This window comes from Sparus aurata, chromosome 8 (assembly GCF_900880675.1).
Source record: "Sparus aurata chromosome 8, fSpaAur1.1, whole genome shotgun sequence".
NCBI classification, from domain to species: Eukaryota; Metazoa; Chordata; class Actinopteri; order Spariformes; family Sparidae; genus Sparus; species Sparus aurata.
In genome coordinates, this window is record NC_044194.1 from 1,027,371 (window position 1) to 1,047,131 (window position 19,761).

Here is a 19,761-nt window from a genome sequence, read left to right on the forward strand (position 1 = left end):
TGGGTGTGCTGCTTTTAAATGCATATACAAGTTAGTGGTGTTACCACAGAAACTTATTGCTTTCCTGCATACGTCACAGGTAGCAGTTTCAATAACTCCAAACAGCACTCCTCTTCCTCTCTGCCATCATTAAGGGTCACCACTCTGTTCACCACTGTCTCTGCTCTGGCAGGCAGCGCAGGAGGGGAGGGGCACAGTGAACCTGAGTGAGTGGAGTGAGAGAGGTGGAGAGGAGCGCTGCACATAAGGACTAAGAGAGACGCTGTGCTCACACAAACTCTGTGAAGAAATACAAGTAATTTGTTGAACTTATAGAAGAGAACTACAACAAAAATATGGATCTCATCAAGCTACTATCGATCCGATACCAATACTCACCTTGGTATCGATACTATCGATATTTGAATCGATCCGCCCACCCCTACCGAGGAGGACAGCAACAGGGCCAGGCTGGTGGAGGGGAGGAAGAAGGCTAGCGATGAGCTTGAGATAAACATGCAGGAATCAGTTATCAGCAAACAGGCACGCCACAAATGAGTGTCCCCCAAAATGATCAGGGCGATGGAGAAACAAATGTACGCCACCGTGAGTGACAGCAGAGATGAGGAGTCTGCCGCGAGTGCTGGTTGGCTGAATCGTTTCCTCCGCCGCAACAACTTCACTTGCAGAAGACAACTATTGAATTAAACGTCTGGTCCCAAATAAACGCCCTGGCTATTATTTGGTAATTTACGGTAACTTACACTTTGACTTCTAAAGAGGTCTCTCATGTTCACTTTTTTAACATCCTGGCTGCGCCTAATTACCAAACACACATACACACACAGCAATCACGCACGCACATACGCACATGGAAACCGATTCAAACGTTATTGTAAATTAAACCTCTGAAATTACAATCCCTCTAGCTGACGTGACCCAGGCAGAACAGATGCCCATCTTACAGTGGCAGATTAATAAGAACTCCTGGGCAACTAGCAGACCGGTGTGCAAGCAAGACAGAGTGACAGTCCCCTGTGTCCCCCCCCCAAAATGATGTCCGTGATCCTCCCCTTGCCACTCGAGCAGTAAAAGTCCTCCTACCATTCAGCACTACCTAACTCCGTGAGTGTGGCTTCTCAGCTCTGGTTCAGCTGAAGACAAAACACAGAAACAGACTGGACATTGAGCATGACCTTAGAGTTGCTTTGTCGACTACTACTCCAGACCAAAAAACATCCCCAGTTCTCCCATTAACTCCTCCAAACTCAGGTTAATGATGTCAGTAAGGTTGAAGTTAGTGTTGCTTAATTTTCTTCAAATCACAAGGTTTTTCAGTATTTACGGTAAATACTGAAAAACATGCACCCTGCGCACCTCAGAGGGTCAGATAGGTGTCACAGAGGTCAAGTGACGGACAGGTTATGTTTTGATATTTTGCAAGATGAAACGGTCATCAAAGCCCTCGGATGCGCAGTACTGAAAGAGAAGAAAAGAGGAGAAGAAGAAGAAGTCCCAATATAAAGGTAACATTAAGTAATCTTTTTTTAAATGGTGTTTTGTGTGAAGACGTTTCATTTGTATTAGCTTGCTAGCTAGGTCAAAATAAAACAACGCTGGCTTAACATGCTAGACAATGACACTGATAGCTACTAAGAAGGATAAATGAATCATGAATCAAAGTGGAGGCCAACCTGTCCGTATGCAGTTGGTTGTAGGGGAGACCAGGGATGGTGGAAACAGAGGGGTAGTTGTAACAGCATCACTTTCACCAAATACTGGATAACGTAAGAGTCATGTCATCAATTTCATGTATAACCACTCCCTCCCTGATCTTGCATGTGAATTTTCATGGCTGTGAGAAGAAGTGTGCAGATTTTAGAGCCAAAACTTCAATTATCAGGCAACAAAGTAATTTTTTACTTTTTAGTACTGATACTGTTGTTGTTTGAATTAGGTGTTAGGTGTTGTGTTAGTTTAAAGAGTAGGTTCTTACATGAAATATGAGTCATTACATCTATGCTAATTTCAAACAACCATGCTGATACAGCGAGCTGAAGAATGTCTGACAGGGGCGGGGATGGTTGTAACACCTTATAAGAACATGTTACAACCATCCCTGAATCACAATTCACATATTTTCTCTATCCTACTCCTTTTTATTTCAGTATGCCAAGACAGTGGGTGAGGAAAACGAATAGGGGTGTGTCTGCACATGTACTTAAAGCTCCATCAGATGAAGTGAGGCAGGGTAAAACAGTGAGGCCAGTCACCAAAGACTACTCCATCTGCCATGTGACACTGAGCAGGTACTGCAAGGAACAAACCCCTCAGAGAACAAGGTTCAAATAAGCTGCCCAGTGTGGCGATCACAGCAATCAAAAAGTCTTTGATGCACAACAAATTCCAAACCCAAAGAAAAGTGTTCACTGCAACTTCTAGGCCCACGAAAAACTGCACCGCTGGAAAACCTCTATACACCTGTCAGCACTGTGACTCTGATCCCTCTGATTAGACGGATAATACACACAGACACACACTCAGGTTAATGTTTTATCATTAGAGACAGACACAGTGTGCATGATTGTTGCTTTACTAATTGTCAAACATCTTCCTGTGACCTCCTGCTGAAGGTTTCCATTTTTATGTATATAACATTCATCAGTATTATCACAAAAAAAGCTTTAAGAAAGCTCTTCTGACGTTAGGATCCACAACACTGACACTGTTCTTTATTTAGCAATCAGTGATGACTTATTTCTCTTTTAGTGAAGCACAGGAAGATGCTTTAGTGTTGGCACATGCACAATAAACTTATATAGATGCATATTTTGTGGTGTGGTCTCAGTTTTTAGTTATTCAATCTTACTGTTACAGTTGACCCCAGGTTGTGTTACAACACACCCTGGTAGTGGGGGAGGTTGTAACAATGGCTCTCCTTTATTTGATATCAAATAATGAATTCTGTTATATAGTTGGAGACCATTGCTATTTGTAGTAGACAAACAAGGGTACTTTGTGTCAAAATTTGAGTGTCCTACCTCAAACATTCTGCAAGTTTTAGGAGCTGAGACAAAAAGTGTTACAACCATCCCTGGTCTCCCCTACTCTGTGTTGTTTATTGTGAAATGGCAGTGAATCTTTTATCATAAGGTAATTATAAATGTTACGTTGAACCCACCAGTTATGCAAATAACTGCTGCAAGCTGCAACAGTTGTTTGTCCTATTCTGACTGCTGTAGGGTTAGGTTTTATTTTGCTTGTATAGTACTAAGTGAATCTACTCTATATCTCTCTAGACACCCCTAACAGCTGCTGGAGAGGAAACCTCTAATGCAAAATCCACACCACTCTCTGAAGCATGTATGTTTAGCCAGTTGTTTGTGGTCTCTTATGCACTGCTATGTTGTTGTTGTTGTGACTGAATGGTACAAGCTTGTTAGCAATTAAGTTAATTTAGGTTTTAGGCAAAAAAATAAAGTTTTTTGTACAGTACCTATTTTATATCAAACCTTATTAATTATTTCATTAAATGAGGTAGAATGACACAATAAACTTAACAGTATGGATGTACTCTATGTTTAAATACAGCTACAAGTCAGGCATCATGCAGCAGCAGCGCGACCACATCAACCACACTGTCCAACTCTGAAAGTCAGCTTGAAGCAGGTTAGTTATGTATTTGCATGTTAGAGCTGCAGTCACATTACTGAACAATACTATGGTTAATCGTAATTAATGCTTCAGATGTGCTGTTATTTGTAAATCACTGTGTGACCTTACTGAAGGATTAATATCTATATTTGCATGTGTGTTTGATTTGCTTGCAGTGACAGTTGCTGCTGCAGAGAGGAGCTGCTCCAAATTGAAGCTCATCAAAACATACCTGAGATCCACCATGTCTCAGGAGGGTTTAAATGGAGTTGCACTGATGAGCATAAAGCGCGAGGTGTCTAGGCAGGTGTCAATTAATGACACAATAGATGCCTTTGCTGCAAGGAAGTCCAGGCATGTAGAATTTAGTTGAAATTTAGTTGAAACACATGCTGGAAAGAGTGACTTGAAAGTTCATTGTTGTTGTTCAAATAAAACAGTTGTGAGTGTTCAGATGGTTCAGATGTTGTTAAATTGTATGATAGTGTTCTTTTCTTTTTTTGGTGGTGGGGGGTAATCTCGCCTTGGACACCAAACAGGCTAGAGCTGGCCCTAAATTAGCTATTGATAAGGTAATCAGAAGAAAGATTTTGTATACTTGAATCTTTTTGAATTGCACTTTTTGACTTAGGACCTTTAGACTTTTATTCATCCCACATCGGGGAAATTCACTTGTCCCAGTAGCACCTAGACAGACATACAGAAATACAATAAATACAAGACTAGAAATACTAAAAAAGATTTAGATAAGAGAGAAAAGATAAAATATAGAAAGGACTATGTTATGTTATGTGCATTATATACAGGAGGAAAAATGTGCATTATATACAATAAAATAAACTGTCAGAGTATTGCCTTGTTGAAGGCTGGATGCATAAATAAATACAGTTTTTAAATAAAGTGTTTGAAAATAAACAGATTCAGTATATGAATATGAATATGTAAAAAAATAAAATAGTATTATTGCACAGGATGATTACACAAGATGGCGGGGGTAGAAGTGTAAGATGTGCAAGGTAAGCCGGTGCTTATGGTGCTACATTAAGGGTTACTGGTGTTGAACAGTCTGACAGCAGTTGAAATGAATGACGTTCCTTTTTATACCGTGGGTGAAGCAGTCTGTTGCTGAAGGCCCCCACAGTCTCATGTAGGGGGTGAGAGGAGTTGTCCATGATTTTTTTTTTTTTTTATTATTTTTTTGGCCTTTTATGGCTTTATTGATAGGTCAGCTGAAGATATGACAGGAAACAGGGGGAGATAGAGGGGGAGTGACATGCAGCAAAGTGACCTGGGCCGGGAGTCGAACCCAGGTCTGCAGCAAAACCTTGGCACATGGGGCGTGCGCTCTACCAATGGAGCTAAACAGCACCCCAAGGGTTGTCCATGATTGATGTCAGCTTGGATAACACCCTCCTCTTACCCACCTCCTCAATGGAGTTCAGAGGACAGTGCAAGACCTTCGTTTAATTTATTTTGAGTTTGTGGATAGAAACTGAAGAAACTGAATAGTGCAGTGTTGGTTGTCATAATGGCACTTTTTAATTTATTTTTAATACATTTTTAATTGCCAGAGTAAGTGACTGAATAGTTTAATAGTACAGTTACTGAAGTGTTATGTTATATTAAATGAATTTGAGAAGTTGAACATTTTCCCTTTGTCAATAAGGGGTGATGGTGGGTTCCGAAGCCAGACCAGTTGAGAACCACTGGTCTAAATTACACACAAAGTCAATGAAAAGACCTGAAGAGACTCAAACTTTATATATTCTGATATTGATGGATTGTTATTGATCATGAAAATAATCCCAGATTGTCAAATTCTCTCAAACTTTTTTCTCTTTTCAGTGAATGTTGGTCTGCAGGAGGTTTTAGATGAACATAAGATCAGTCTGAGGAGGAGATGTGAACGTGTGACTGAAGGAAGTGATGGAACAGGAAGTGATGGAACAGGAAGTAGAACCCTCCTCAGCAGGATCTACACTGAGCTCTACATCACAGAGGGACAGAGTGAAGAGGTTAATACCCAACATGAGGTGAGGCAGCTTGAGACAGCTTCCAATAAGAAGACCTTCGGTGAAACTTCAATCAGGTGCTGCGACATCTTTAAAGCCTCAACTGATCAACAGAGACACATCAGAGTCGCTCTGACCAACGGCGTCGCTGGAGTTGGAAAAACCTTCTTGGTGCAGAAGTTCACTCTGGACTGGGCAGAGGGCTCCGAAAACCAAGATGTCAGTCTGCTGGTTCTGCTTTCGTTCCGGGAGCTGAACCTGATCAGAGATGAGCAGTACAGTCTTCTCAGGCTGCTCCATGTTTTCCATCCAACATTACAGAAGGTGACAGCAGAGAAGCTCGCTGTCTGTAAACTTCTCTTCATCTTTGACGGCCTGGATGAAAGCAGACTTTCACTGGATTTCAACAACCATGAGGTCGTGTCTGATGTCACACAGAAGTCATCAGTCAGCGTGCTGCTGACAAACCTCATCCAGGGGAAGCTGCTTCCCTCGGCTCTCGTCTGGATAACTTCCCGACCTGCAGCAGCCAATCAGATCCCTCCTTCACGTGTCGACAGGGTAACAGAAGTACGAGGCTTCACTGACGCCCAGAAGGAGGAGTACTTCAGGAGGAGGTTCAGTGATGAAGATCTGTCCAGCAGAATCATCTCACACATCAAGACCTCCAGGAGCCTCCACATCATGTGTCTGATCCCAGTCTTCTGCTGGATCACTGCTACAGTTCTGGACCACATGTTGACTACAGACCAGAGAGGAGAGCTGCCCAAGACCCTGACTGACATGTACTCACACTTCCTGCTGGTTCAGACAAAGAGGAAGAAGCAGAATTACGATGAGGGACGTGAGACGAGTCCACAGGAGCTGACGGAGGCTGACAGGGAAGTTCTTCTGAAGCTGGGGAGGCTGGCGTTTGAACATCTGGAGACAGGAAACATCATGTTCTACCAAGAAGACCTGGAGCGCTGTGGTCTTAATGTCACAGAGGCCTCAGTGTACTCAGGAGTTTGTACAGAGATCTTCAGAAGAGAGAGTGTGATCTTCCAGAAAACAGTCTACTGCTTTGTTCATCTGAGCGTTCAGGAGTTTCTGGCTGCAGTCTACATGTTCCACTGTCACACCAACATCAACAGAGAGGTGGTGAAGGACTTCCTGTTTGGACATGGTGAAAGTGGGGATGAATGGTCAGACTTCTGGATAGGTTGGATATATAACAGTGACTCAGCCCTGGATGACTTCTTGAGTAGAGCCATGGAGATATCCCTGTACAGTAAAAATGGCCACCTTGACCTGTTTGTTCGCTTCCTTCATGGCCTCTCTCTGAAGTCCAACCAGAGAGTCTTAGCAGGCCTGCTGGGTCAGAAAGACGACAGTCCAGAACTCATCCAGAGAGTCATCAACAACCTGAAGGAGATGAACAGTGATAAGATCTCTCCTGACAGAAGCATCAACATCTTCCACTGTCTGACCGAGATGAACGACCACTCAGTCCATCAGGAGATCCAAGAGTTCCTTAAGTCAGAGAACAGATCACAGAAGGAACTCTCTGTGTTCCACTGCTCAGCTCTGGCCTACATGCTGCAGATGTCAGAGGAGGTTCTGGATGAGTTGGACCTGAAGAAGTACAACACTTCTGTACAGGGACGACAGAGACTGATTCCAGCTGTGAGGAACTGTAGAAAGGCTGTGTAAGTCCAGATGTGTTAAGCATTATGAAGTGAGGTAAAGCTGAAGCCTTCAGTATTAAAGATCAACACTTTACACACATGAATAATATAAAACCTCAACACTATACACGTTTACCAAAACAAGTATTAAACCTGCTGATTGAATAAATGATCATTACCAAGCTCAGAGTAGAAATGACATGAAGTCGTCTTGTTTCCAAAACATTAAACTAAATTATTACCCACGAAATGATAATAAAAGATTAAATAATCAGAATCATCCTTTAAAAGCCGTTTTATACAGGTGTGTTTAGAGGGGGATTTAAAATGGGCCACTGATTCAGCCCAGCTGATCTCCTCAGGCAGGTCAAAGTCTGGAGGCTCATGTGGAGCCGAGGAGCTCAAGTTTCAAACTACAAACCTTGTGATCGCTGACTGAGCAGCTCCGGCTGAACAGCTGACCAGCTGAGCTACAGCTGCTCATGTTCATGTGCTTTGTGATGCAAAATGTATAGAGTCTGTTTTCATAGTAAAGACTCAGATTTGATCTGATTAAAATGTTTTATTATCTGTATTCACAGACTGACTGACTGGCCACTCTTAGAGACTCACTGTGAAGTCGTCGCCTCAGCTCTGAAGTCCAACCCCTCACATCTGAGACATCTGGACCTGAGTTACAACAACCTGAATGATTCAGGAGTGAAGCTGCTGTGTTCTGGACTGGAGAGTCCAAACTGTCGACTGGAGACTCTGAAGTCAGTTCATGTGTTTTTTCTCTGTGTTTATCTATCTATCTATCTATCTATACAAGGAATCTCTGTCTGTCTGTGTGTGTATGTGTCTGTTGGTCAAATATCTCTGCGGATCAGGATCACACTGACCTGAGACTGCTTGGACTGCAATGATACCGTGAATAAATTATTTCATAAATGCTTTACAAATTCCGCCGAGAATTGTCAACCGGAGCCACCACAGTCACGTGTGCACCAGAGCCAATCACTGCACACCGTGGCCACGTGCGCACCAGAGCCAATCACTGCAGAGCTCAAGCCCACGACATACCTGAAGAAACAAGCGGATTTATACCTGCAGCGGAGCGAGCTGGACCGGGATTTTGCCGGCGGTTCGGTCCCGTTCTGTTCTGTTCTGTGCATCTTAACTGACTGCTGTGGATTAATGAGATTAAAACGAGTCCGGACCGAATCTGTTCAGGTCTGAGGAGATCTGGAGACGCGCGGACAATAAAGTGGAATCAGAATCTGTGGATGTTCGTGTGTAGCTAGCCGCTAGCTACCAGCTAGCTGCTAGCAGCTAGCTACACAGCCCACCTCCCGAGGCGACGGACCGGACGCATCGGCACGTCCAAAACTGGACCTTGAGTAAATAATGTCCGCCACGCTTTGCCATTGCCGTCACGTTTGCTTTGTGTCTGATGCAGAAAGAAAAGGTAAAAACGGGCTTTTGTCATGAAAGTGTCCAAGCAGCAAGTTTGGTTGTTGAGGAACAGGAAGTTGTGGGAGGGACCTAGGCGGATGATTGACAGGCAACGGTCGGACAGCGATATTGAGAGTTTAGAGATTTGTTACATTTAGCGTGTTTGGCGATATTGAGAGTTGAGAGATTTGTTACATTTAGCGTGTTTGGAGTGTGTAGTTAGTGTGTTATGTAGTGTTTGGTGTAGTGTGTTTAGTGTGTAGTGGAATCGGTTTTTCGTTTAATGAGTCAGAACAATGACAAGATGCTGAATGTGGAGCAGGCAGTGCAGCTCTTAAGGAGCACAGGCAGACCTGAGCATTGCCTGCATTTAAATGTAAATAGTTACATATAACTTTGTAAATTTTTTAAATGTATGCACAATTTAGTTAACAATTTATATTTGCATTATAAGTAAATGTTTATTTGTGGTTTTCACAGTAAAAAAATTTAACTTTTTCTACTCAGATTTTATGTTTTTTTTTGTGATTTTAGGTCCATTGTGTTAATACAGTTTGTCAAAATAAAAAAAATAACTGTACAGTCACACATGTGATGTTGTGCTGAAAATAATGACACCAAGTAAATAGTTTTTAAGGTGAAATATAATGGCAAAATCAAAAATAGTCAAAAACAGCCAATTATACCCTGGAATATCGGATTTCACAACAAACCTAACTATCCCTGACGTCCCACCTTCAAACACATTCTCATTTGGCCATCCATGAAAAAGCTCCTTAACCTCCCACTTTTTTATAGGAATACACTTTTTTTACGGGCACTGCACTAGTTAAATTTAAATCTAGAACACACACACGCACACACAGCTCAGTGCTCGTCTGATCAGTGATTAAGATGATGGAGGATGAAGCTCACAGTCAGTCAGCTGTGTGTTGATGGAGATGACAGTGGTGATGAAGATCTGTGCTTTGATTACAGCGTTCTATGTGTGTGAGACAGAGCTGCTCGTTTGTGTTGAAGGTGAATCGATGGTGTAGAAGATTTCTGTTTGGTGGTTGAGGTCTGTCGTGTGATTAAAATGACGTCCCAGGCTGCTTAGAGTCCGTACATCCAACAACAATTCCCACAATTCCTTGGGTACAATCCCATAATTCCTCTGCAGTTTCCTTCAGGTCATTTCCTCCGTGAGTAGGAATGAGATGGATCGGTGCTGGAACTCTGAAATAATTCTTTAGAGTAACTGTGGTCAGTTGTTCACCAGAGGCAGGTTCCGAGTTCACCTGGCTCTTACGCTCACTGTGCCTGCAGCGTACAGAAGCAGGATGTTGGATTCACTTCTGTTTGCAAATCCACTGAACTGGTTTTCTTTCAGAGCTGTTGGCTCGGATATTTGTTGAAAGAAGCTCAGTGGTACAACGTGTTGTCTGAACACATCTGGAGCTCAAAGTGTTCACAGCTGTTCCAAACAGCCAAAGGTGGAGTGAAGAGCTGCTGGAGACACAACAATGGTTTAAATATGGAGAAGACGTGTCACATGTTCAGACAGTCTCTGCTGAAGATGTTCATAGTGTTTCACCCAGCTGTTCATATGAATAGTGACAGAAAAAGTTGAGTAACAAACAATAATAATAATGATAATACATTTTATTTGTTTGATGGCGCCTTTCAAGTCACCCAAGTACACCTTAGATAGGATAAAAGCATAAAATCACAGAATAACATCACAGAATATTAAAAACAAACACTGACATAAAAAGAAAAAGAAAAGAAAAGAAAAGTGTGGTGCGCAGTGACCAGTCAGAGTGAGTATGCCAGTATGAACAGGTGGGTTTTGAGTTTGAATTTGAATGTTGCGATGGAGTCTGACTGTCTTATGTGTGAGGGGAGAGAGTTCCATTGTCTGGGTGCCGAGCAGCTGAAGGCATGGTACTGAGTCGTGGTGTGGGGATGGTTAGCAGTCCAGCAGAGGTTGAGCGGAGGGTGCGAGAGGGGCTGTATTCGTGGAGGAGGTTGCAGAAGTAGGTGGGGGCTAGATGGTGGAGAGCTTTGTATGTGAGGAGGAGGTTTTTGTAGTGGATGCAGTATTGTACAGGGAGCCAGTGAAGTTGGATGAGAATAGGGGTGATGTTGTCAGATTATTTGGTGCGGGTGATAATTCGGGCGGCTGAGTTCTGGATGATTTGCAGTCTGTTGATGAGTTTGGTGGGGAGTCCGTCGAGGAGGGCATGGCAGTAATCGATGCGGGAAGTGACAAATGAATGAACCAGGATTTCGGTGCTGGACTGGGACAGTGATGGGCGGAGTCTGGAGATATTTCGGAGGTGGAAGAAGGCAGTCCTGGTGATGTTTTTGATGTGAGGTGCAAATGAGAGGGTGCTGTCCAGAATGACGCAGAGGCTCTTGACTTGTGGGGAGAAGTGTACAGGGAATCCGTCGATGATGATGGGTGAAGCTGGGGTGTGTTGTGATTTAGTGAGGATGGATTTGGAGCCGATGAGCAGGGCCTCAGTTTTAAATAAACAAAGAGCTGAGAGAGAACCCCGCCTCCTTTCTCACCTCCACTCAGGTGACCAATCACACAGTGAGGTGTCTGTTAATGTTGGATTGTTGGTTTTAAAGTGACAGACACTGTTGGATACAGACCGTCCTAATCTGACATCAGAAAGGTGTGGTCCCACTCACATTTAAATCTGTGAATAGAAAGTGTTGAATCTTTGAAAAAGGAGCTTTGATGATGTTAAAGTAACGCTGGACAAAGACACATGGGTGTAATTTAATGTCATCTCTGATTGAACACACTGCACATGTTGACTTTCTGAAACTGAAGACAAACTTGAGAACATTGAAGATAATACACTGCTGATGTCAGTTATAAATGTGACAACATTATTTCACACATGTATCATAAGATTACAGACTGAGTCTGGTTAGCGTTAACTTGGTGCACATTCTCGAAACATGCAGTAATTTTTAATATTAACAATCATATTATTAAGAGAAAATATTAGGAATTTATAGAGTGCTATACATTACTGATTGATGTCTTATGCTAAGGTCAACTATATACAAAGAAACGTGGTCAGGGCTGCGGTGTGTGTGTGTGTGTGAGTGTGTGTGTGTGTGTGTGTGTTTGTTTGTGTGTGTGAGGGTGTGTGTGTCTCATCTTATTTTTTCAGGAATTTTGCCCTTCGCTCCTTTTGAGTGGCAGACATCTCAATGACCCTGTTATTAAAGTCAGGAATGTCCCTAACAAGTTTCTTCTCCATGGAGAGCATAGCCAGAGCATTCTGGCGATCCTGTGTCATGGTGTCTCTCAGGAAGGTTTTGATCCCCTTCAGAGTCAAGAAGCGTCTCTCAGATTCAGCTGTTGTCATGGGTGTGGTGATGAGGATCTTGAGGAGGCTGACAGTCTCTGTGAAAGTGCTCTGAAGGTTGTTCTCCATGAAGAACTGGTACAGAGGCTCTGCACCACTGCAAGCCTTGAACTCACTGTTCTCATAGATGAAGGACAGTTCTGTTTTGAGCTTGGCCTTGTCAAAATGGAGTACGCCTCCACTGTTGTTTCAAGCGCTGTATTGGGGAACTTTACACTTTGTTGTGGGAACAAACCTCCGTGCAACAAGTGTTACGCTGATGAGGTGTTCTGTTTGAAGGAGAACCGCTCCTTGGCATACACCAGGAGGGTATCTCATACCTGTAAAAGATACATCATCAGCTTAAATTTGCAAGAAAGCTATTTTGATGAAAGTGATTCTGACTGAACACATTACTATGTCCAAGTCAAGTATATGACTACTAAGGTTTTAACAACATTATTCCTAATGGCACTTTACAGTATCTTTACTTCTCCTGATCTTTAACTTCCTATTGGTTTCCCCGACAAAACAAGGTCTACAGGAGCGTATCAATAAATAAACCACATATTTTCTGTTACATGTGAGGACGCCTTATACACTGAATTTCTTTCTTATGTGTGTGCATGACAAAAAATCATCATGCTGCTTGTGACTGCTATGTCATAAACCTGGAATCTACTGAGTGTGCAAAAATATGAATGCAAATATAAATTGCAGACTGGGTGCTGCATCATTCGACTGAAGTCAGTTTTGGCAATATGCCATCCTGGGCTACATACCACCGGGTCTGAAAACAAAATTGAAATTGACTTGGTGGACACCTGAATAAGGATGTTATTACAAACTGTGTTTAACTACTTTACCTGCATTATTATCCAAATCTGACTGTCTCTAATCTTTCCTTCTAAAATATTAAAACAAATATAATTATGATGTGCCCTATGATAATCATTCACATTGATGACAAGGCAAATTTAGGGTTTTACACTGTTGGGAGTGAGCAACTCATCTTTCTAATAACAAAAGCTTTATCAACCAATAGTACAAATAGTTATTTACCTGATCGTTAGCTTGCTGTCTGTGAACCTCTGGACAAGTTGTTTAATGAAGACATGGTCGATGTTTCTCTTCTCTAGTTGGTTGAAATGGCATGTCCACATTTGGCATGATCTTGTGGAACAATGCCAGGAATAAACAGAAAGCCTCATCTTCAAGCATCCCCACAAAGCTCCTAGCCTCTCTTAACAGTTTGGGGGATCAAAGTTCCCAGAGTCTCTGATGGTCTGGAAAGACTTTATGAGGTCATCCAACCACTTGGTCAAGCAAGATGATTCGCTTGGGTGACCTGGAGAAGAAAGCAGAAAATCCTGCAAGGTCGGAAAAAAGTGCCGATTCTGGGGATGTGTGATCTTGCCTGCTGCATGATAAGGGTCAGCTGATGTGCATAGCAGTGGACGTGGTGAGCATTTTCGAAGACATCCATTATCTTACGCTTGCACTCTGCCGGTGGCTCCCCTCATCACACGAGCTCTGTAGTAAGCTTGGGCGACAAGTTTGGCCTTTTGTCCATTTGGGAGTATGGTGCTTAGCCTCTCCAGAAGCGCTGTAGCGATGCTGTCGGCGGTTGCGTTCTGGATGGTAATGAACTCGAAAAATTGCTTGTGGATGTTACTGTTTGCATCGATGTAGCGTAGCACCAGCACCAGCTGACAGTGGGTGGAAATGTCAGTCCTCTCATTGGCTTGAATGATGATAAAATCAGCCTTTTTTACTTCCTCCGGAATGTACTCCTTTACCACTGAACGCATGCACTACAACAGCTTGTTTTGTATCAACTTTGATGTGCCTTTAAAAACAGTAGCTGTCATAAGGTGCTCCTCCAGCACACTGTCGAGGGAGGCAACAAAATCCACCAATCCCCTGAAAATGCCAGGGTTGTCCAAGGAGTCAGTCTCGTCAAGCCCACGCAACGGCAACTCAAAAGCCCCACAAAACTTTACACAATTGATTATTTTGGATAAAATGTGCCTGTTTCTATCCACCTCCTCGTTGTTTTACCTCACAGCAATCCTGTGGCCATCGTCGAGCTGCGTAGCGATGTTCACTCTCCCTAGGGGCCCAGCTCTTTCACCCGTAGCTTCTCCGCCAAAGTTCTCCTCTCAAACGGATCTTGAACGAGAGATTTTATCGAGTTAAAGTTGGGTCCTGGCAGAGTAGTGCTCGTGTGCGCCATTGTCATGTAGTAAAAATGGCGCTGTACAGATGAGTCCTGACCTTAGCAGTGGCTCACTTGGGGCAATAACAAAGTTGCCCATGCGATTAGATTTGAGGATGGCGATTGGCTAAATTTTATGTCATACGTTAATAGTTTAAATTAGCAATTGGATAACACACAGACACGCCTCCTTGGGCAATTTCTCCATCACCCCAGAGCTGTTGAAGCATGGGACAGGTGTTGGAAAAGCATATATCTTGCACAGATGAATTTCTATCATATTTTACACATATTACTGGGTGCATCCCGTATTTCAAACACACAAATATTAACAATTTGTATAATTCATTATTATTAACATTATTTGTTCATTTATTTTTTTTTGGTTCAAGGAGGGCGGTGCCCTAGCACCCTCTATTGGCCAGCCGCCCCTGAATTTGATGCTGATTGACTCTGAGCATCTTTTTTAGCTTCATATTTAAAACAGATCTAATAAAACAATAAACATTCATCACTGGTTGATTCTCTCTGAACCTCTTAATCATTTGATTCCTTCGTGCTTCTGTGAATAAAAACAGACGAAACAGTCTGTCAGACGATAACAAATGTGTTTGTTCAGAACCTTTATGATGACATGTGATGTTTATACTGACTGTAATATATTTAAACTCAGGATGATTTTTATCTGAAACAGTACAATCAAATCTTCAGTCAGTTTCTGTTGGTTTCTGTTTGGCTGCACAATACAAGTTTGTATAGATGGAGCCTCTCGTGGAGCTGCAGAGTTTAAGAGGTGGAGTCACTACATCTTTATTGAAGCAGCAGCATGTTGTCATTAATATTAATGAGAGCTCTGTTTTACTTTGTGTATCTGACAGTTTTGGACCTGCAGCCTGTTGGGTTCAGGTGTTTGGAGCTTTGAACAGATAATTAAACACTGAATGATTTCAAGCAGGAACTTTGTCTTCTAAACTCACTTAATTTATTCTTTATTCAGATTGTGGAACTGCAGTTTGTCAAAGATCAGCTGTGATTCTCTGGCCTCAGCTATGAAGTCAAACACCTCCCATCTGAGAGAGCTGGACCTGAGTAACAACGAGCTGCAGGATTCAGGAGTGAAGCTGCTGTGTTCTGGACTGGAGCGTCCAAACTGTCGACTGGAGACTCTGAAGTCAGTTCATGTGTTTTTTCTCTGTTTATTAAATTCAAATCTAGAACAGGAGTTTTAAATTTCCTTGAGTTCACACACACACATACACACAGCTCAGTGCACGTCTGATCAGTGATGAAGTTGATGGAGGATGAAGCTCAGTCAGTCATCAACCTGTCTGCCCTACACACACACACACACACACACACACACACACACACACACACTGTCGACTGTCGACTGCAGACTCTGAGGTCAGTTCATGTGTTTTTTATTACATTCTAGAACAGATGTTTTAAATTTCCTTCAGTTCACACACACACACACACACACAGATACACACACAGATACACACACACACACACACACACACACTATAATTGTAGTTATTAATGTGTATTGATGTGAACAGGTGGGTGAATGTTGTGTTGACAGGATGATATCACCATGATGATGATCCACAACAGAGAGGTGAAGCCACGCCCCCTCAGCTTGACCACCTGGGAATTTATTTCAAAACAAATGAGACAAATAGTTTTCTGCTCTGGTTTGAATTGTGTCATGAATCTCACATATGATGTTTGTCAGTTTAAAACAAACAAAGTCTCAGTTTGTCATAAAACTAATACTTAAATATGTGATTATAAAGACGACACAGCCAACAGTCGTTAAGTGACGTGTGGTTTAACGCTGACTGAAACTTTTATTGAGTCGTCCTGAATATCAGCAGCTCACAGAACTTTCACATAACTGCAGCTGTCAGTATGACCAGACCTTCTTCTGCGTGGAGGCGGCGGCCATGTTGGTGTTGGTGACGTATGTTGAGTGAGACAAAGTAGTTCACTGAGCAGTTTAACACAAAACTACATGAGATTTTACTTTATTTACCACAAACAGACACTTTCTTGACTAAAATCAGGTCCCATGAGGTCTACCTGACGGGGTGGGACTTCCCCTCCCTATAGAGAGGTGTAGTCTGTAGTTCTAAAGCCAGAAATCTGTTAGCATGTTAGAATGTTAGCACATCCTGTTCCCTCATCTCAAAGTCTGTGAATTTGTTGAATATGTTTTAGGTTAATTTTGTGAAATAAGGTGTGTGGTCACCACAGGTTGAACATATTTACATGTTTTATTCATCATTAAATGTCCCACCGTTTAATTATGAAGCTCTTCATGTGTTAAAAACAGTTAGCGGTTGCTAACAAGTGTCTAAATGAGACTACAGAGGTTGTCGAGGACATTAAATGTCCTCACAGCAACCCCGGAGACTCATCTACTCACTAGTCCATCTTTACAGGCCCACTTTAGTTACACACTATTCTAACTGGTGGGAATTAAACAGTTCTGGATTCAAATGTCAGTGTATGGTGGAGAAGATGTCAGGATGTGAGAGAAGGGGAGATTCCCCTTCACCTGAGGTTTAGGGAGGTGTCAGGGATAGAACAGGTGAGGAGTTCATATGAGGATGATAACGGAAGGCAGCTAGGATGACACTTATTGTCCAGTAAAACATCAGAGGGTCACTGCCTTGGGGAAGGCATGGGTAACACCTGTCATAAAGTATGAAACCACTGTTCTGCTTAATTCTGAGACAGTGATGTTGAGATGCACATTTAAGCCTGAACATATCAAACTGGATTATAATTTGATTTTTATCTTCATCATTTATTCTTTATTCAGATTGGAGAGCTGCAGGTTGTCAAAGATCTGCTGTGATTCTCTGGCCTCAGCTCTGAAATCCAACCCCTCCCATCTGAGACATCTCGACCTGGGAGGAAACAAGCTGCAGGATTCAGGAGTGAAGCTGCTGTGTTCTGGACTGAAGAGTCCAGACTGTCGACTGCAGACTCTGAGGTCAGTTCATGTGTTTTTTATTACATTCTAGAACAGATGTTTTAAATTTCCTTCAGTTCACACACACACACACACACACACACACACACACACAGATACACACACAGATACACACACACACACACACAGACACACACAATAATTGTAGTTATTAATGTGTATTGGTGTGAACAGGTGGGTGAATGTTGTGTTCACAGGATGATTTCACCATGATGATGATCCACAATAGAGAGGTGAAGCCACGCCCCCTCTGCTCGACCACCTGGGACCTTATTTCAGAACAAATGAGACAAATAATTTTCTGCTCTGGTTTGAATTGTGTCATTAATCTCACATATGATGTTTGTCAGTTTAAAAGAAACATTTTCTCAAGAAAGTCTCAGTTTGTCATGAAACTAATAACATCTGAGACTGTGAAAATATGTGATTATAAAGACGACACAGCCAACAGTCCATAAGTGATGTCTGGTTTGACGCTGACTGAAACCTTGTGGAGTCGTCCTGAATATCAGCGGCTCACAGAACTGACCAAATCTCCTTTCACATAACTGCAGCTGTCAGTATGACCAGACCTTCCTCTGTGTGGAGGCGGCGGCCATGTTGGTGTTGGTGACGTATGTTGAGTGAGACAAAGTAGTTCACTGAGCGGTTAAACACATAACCACATGAGATTTTACTTTATTTACCACAGACAGACACTTTCTTGACTGAAATCAGGTCCCATGAGATCTACCTGAAGGGGTGGGACTTCCCCTCCCTATAGAGAGGTGTAGTCTGTAGTCCTAAAACTGGAAATCTGTTAGCATGTTAGCATGCTAGCACATCCTGTTCCCTTGTCTCGAAGTCTGTGAGTCAGTTGAATGTTTTTTTTTCAGTTAAATGTGTGAAATAAGGTGTGTGGTCACCACAGGCTGAACATATTTACATGTTTTATTCATCATTCAGTGTCCCACAGTTTAATTATGAAGCTCTTCATGTGTTGAAAAAAGGTAGCGGTAGCTAACAAGTGTCTAAATGAGACTACAGAGGTTTTCGAGGACATTAAACGTCCTCACAGCAAACACGGAGACTCATCTACTCACTAGTCTATCTTTAGAAGCCCACTTTAGTTACACACTATTCTAACTGGTGGGAATTAAACAGTTTTGGATTCAAATGTCAATGTATGGTAGACAAGATGTCAGATCAAATCAGATCAAATCAATTTTATTTATATAGCCCAAAATCACAATCACATTGCCTCAGTGGGCTTTACAATCTGTACAGTGAACAACATCCTCTGTCCTTAGACCCTCGATTCGAGTGAGGAAAAACTTCACGTTGATGGAAAAAAAAACTTTTTAACAGGGTAAAAAACAAAAAAACAATGGAAGAAACCTCAGGAAGAGCCACAGAGGAGGGATCCCTCTTCCAGGACGGACAGACATGCAGTAGATGTCGCATGTACAGAAAAGAGCAACAAATCACAGTTTACAAGTTACATTAACAGAAAGTCTGATACAAGTCATATATAAAGTGAGCGGATCCAGGAGACGACTGAGCTGGACGAGGCATCACCAAGTGGTGCCTGAGCCACACAACCTCCTGATGACCTGGAAGAGGGCAGGCCACACAAGATAATTTGTAATAGACAGAGAGAGGCATCAAGATTTACAGAAATATAGATATGAGAAGATAGTGAAGCAGTGGAGAGCAATGATCCAGCAGAGCCCAGGGTGTGACAATCCAGATCCGTCAGTGTTTCAAGGCAGCAGGAGCCCGGAAACGGTAGATTGTCCCAGGGGGCCGTGGTCCATCAGAAGGGAGCCTGAAAGAAAGAGGGGAGGAGGAGAAAGAGAAGGAGGAGAGAGAAGAGGAGGAGGAGGAGGAGGAGGAGGAAGCTATAGAGAGTGTAGAGAGTGATACAGCTTGCAGCTTGTGGGAACAGAAAACAAAAATAAAGGTTAGAGAAATGCGATATTGATCTGAATAAACAGGTTGTTTCTCGTCGGCAGCACAATGTAAATCTAGTACTATAGGAACTCATTGAGACTGACACCGACCCACTGAAGAAGCTTACATTTGATATCAAGGGCTAATTAAAGGCTAAATCGAAGAAGTGAGTTTTGAGTTTAGATTTAAAGGCGTCAACAGAGCCAGATTGTCTGATGTCAGCTGGGAGGTTATTACAGAGGAAAGGACCCTGGTAGGAAAAAGCCCTGCAGCCAGCTGACTTCTTCTCTATCCTGGGAACCAGCAGGAGCCCTGAATTTTGAGAACGTAATGCCCGAGTTGGAATATATGGTTTAATTAGATCTGACATGTACGACGGGGCAAGGCCGTGTACAGTTTTGTATGTCATCAGCAGCACCTTAAAGTCTGATCTTAGATGAACTGGGAGCCAGTGTAGAGATGCTAAGATTGGTGTCATATGATCAAATTTTCTTGTACATGTTAAGAC

At 42.5% G+C, this 19,761-nt stretch overlaps 1 protein-coding gene and 1 long non-coding RNA gene across 2 annotated transcripts; both read left to right on the forward strand.

The window, feature by feature from the left end:
- The first annotated feature begins 3,149 nt into the window (after positions 1–3,149).
- LOC115586629 (uncharacterized) lies at positions 3,150–4,304 on the forward strand. The gene is made up of 3 exons (XR_003984899.1): positions 3,150–3,342; positions 3,571–3,648; positions 3,810–4,304. It is a non-coding gene; the product is annotated as an uncharacterized LOC115586629 (long non-coding RNA).
- A 1,182-nt stretch (positions 4,305–5,486) lies between these two features.
- LOC115586541 (protein NLRC3-like) lies at positions 5,487–17,948 on the forward strand (the record flags this gene model as incomplete). The annotated part of the gene is made up of 5 exons (XM_030425684.1): positions 5,487–7,333; positions 7,894–8,067; positions 15,315–15,488; positions 17,148–17,321; positions 17,876–17,948. Coding segments are annotated over 5 exons (2,442 nt in total), but the record flags the coding sequence as incomplete, so codon positions are not given.
- Positions 17,949–19,761: the final 1,813 nt, after the last annotated feature.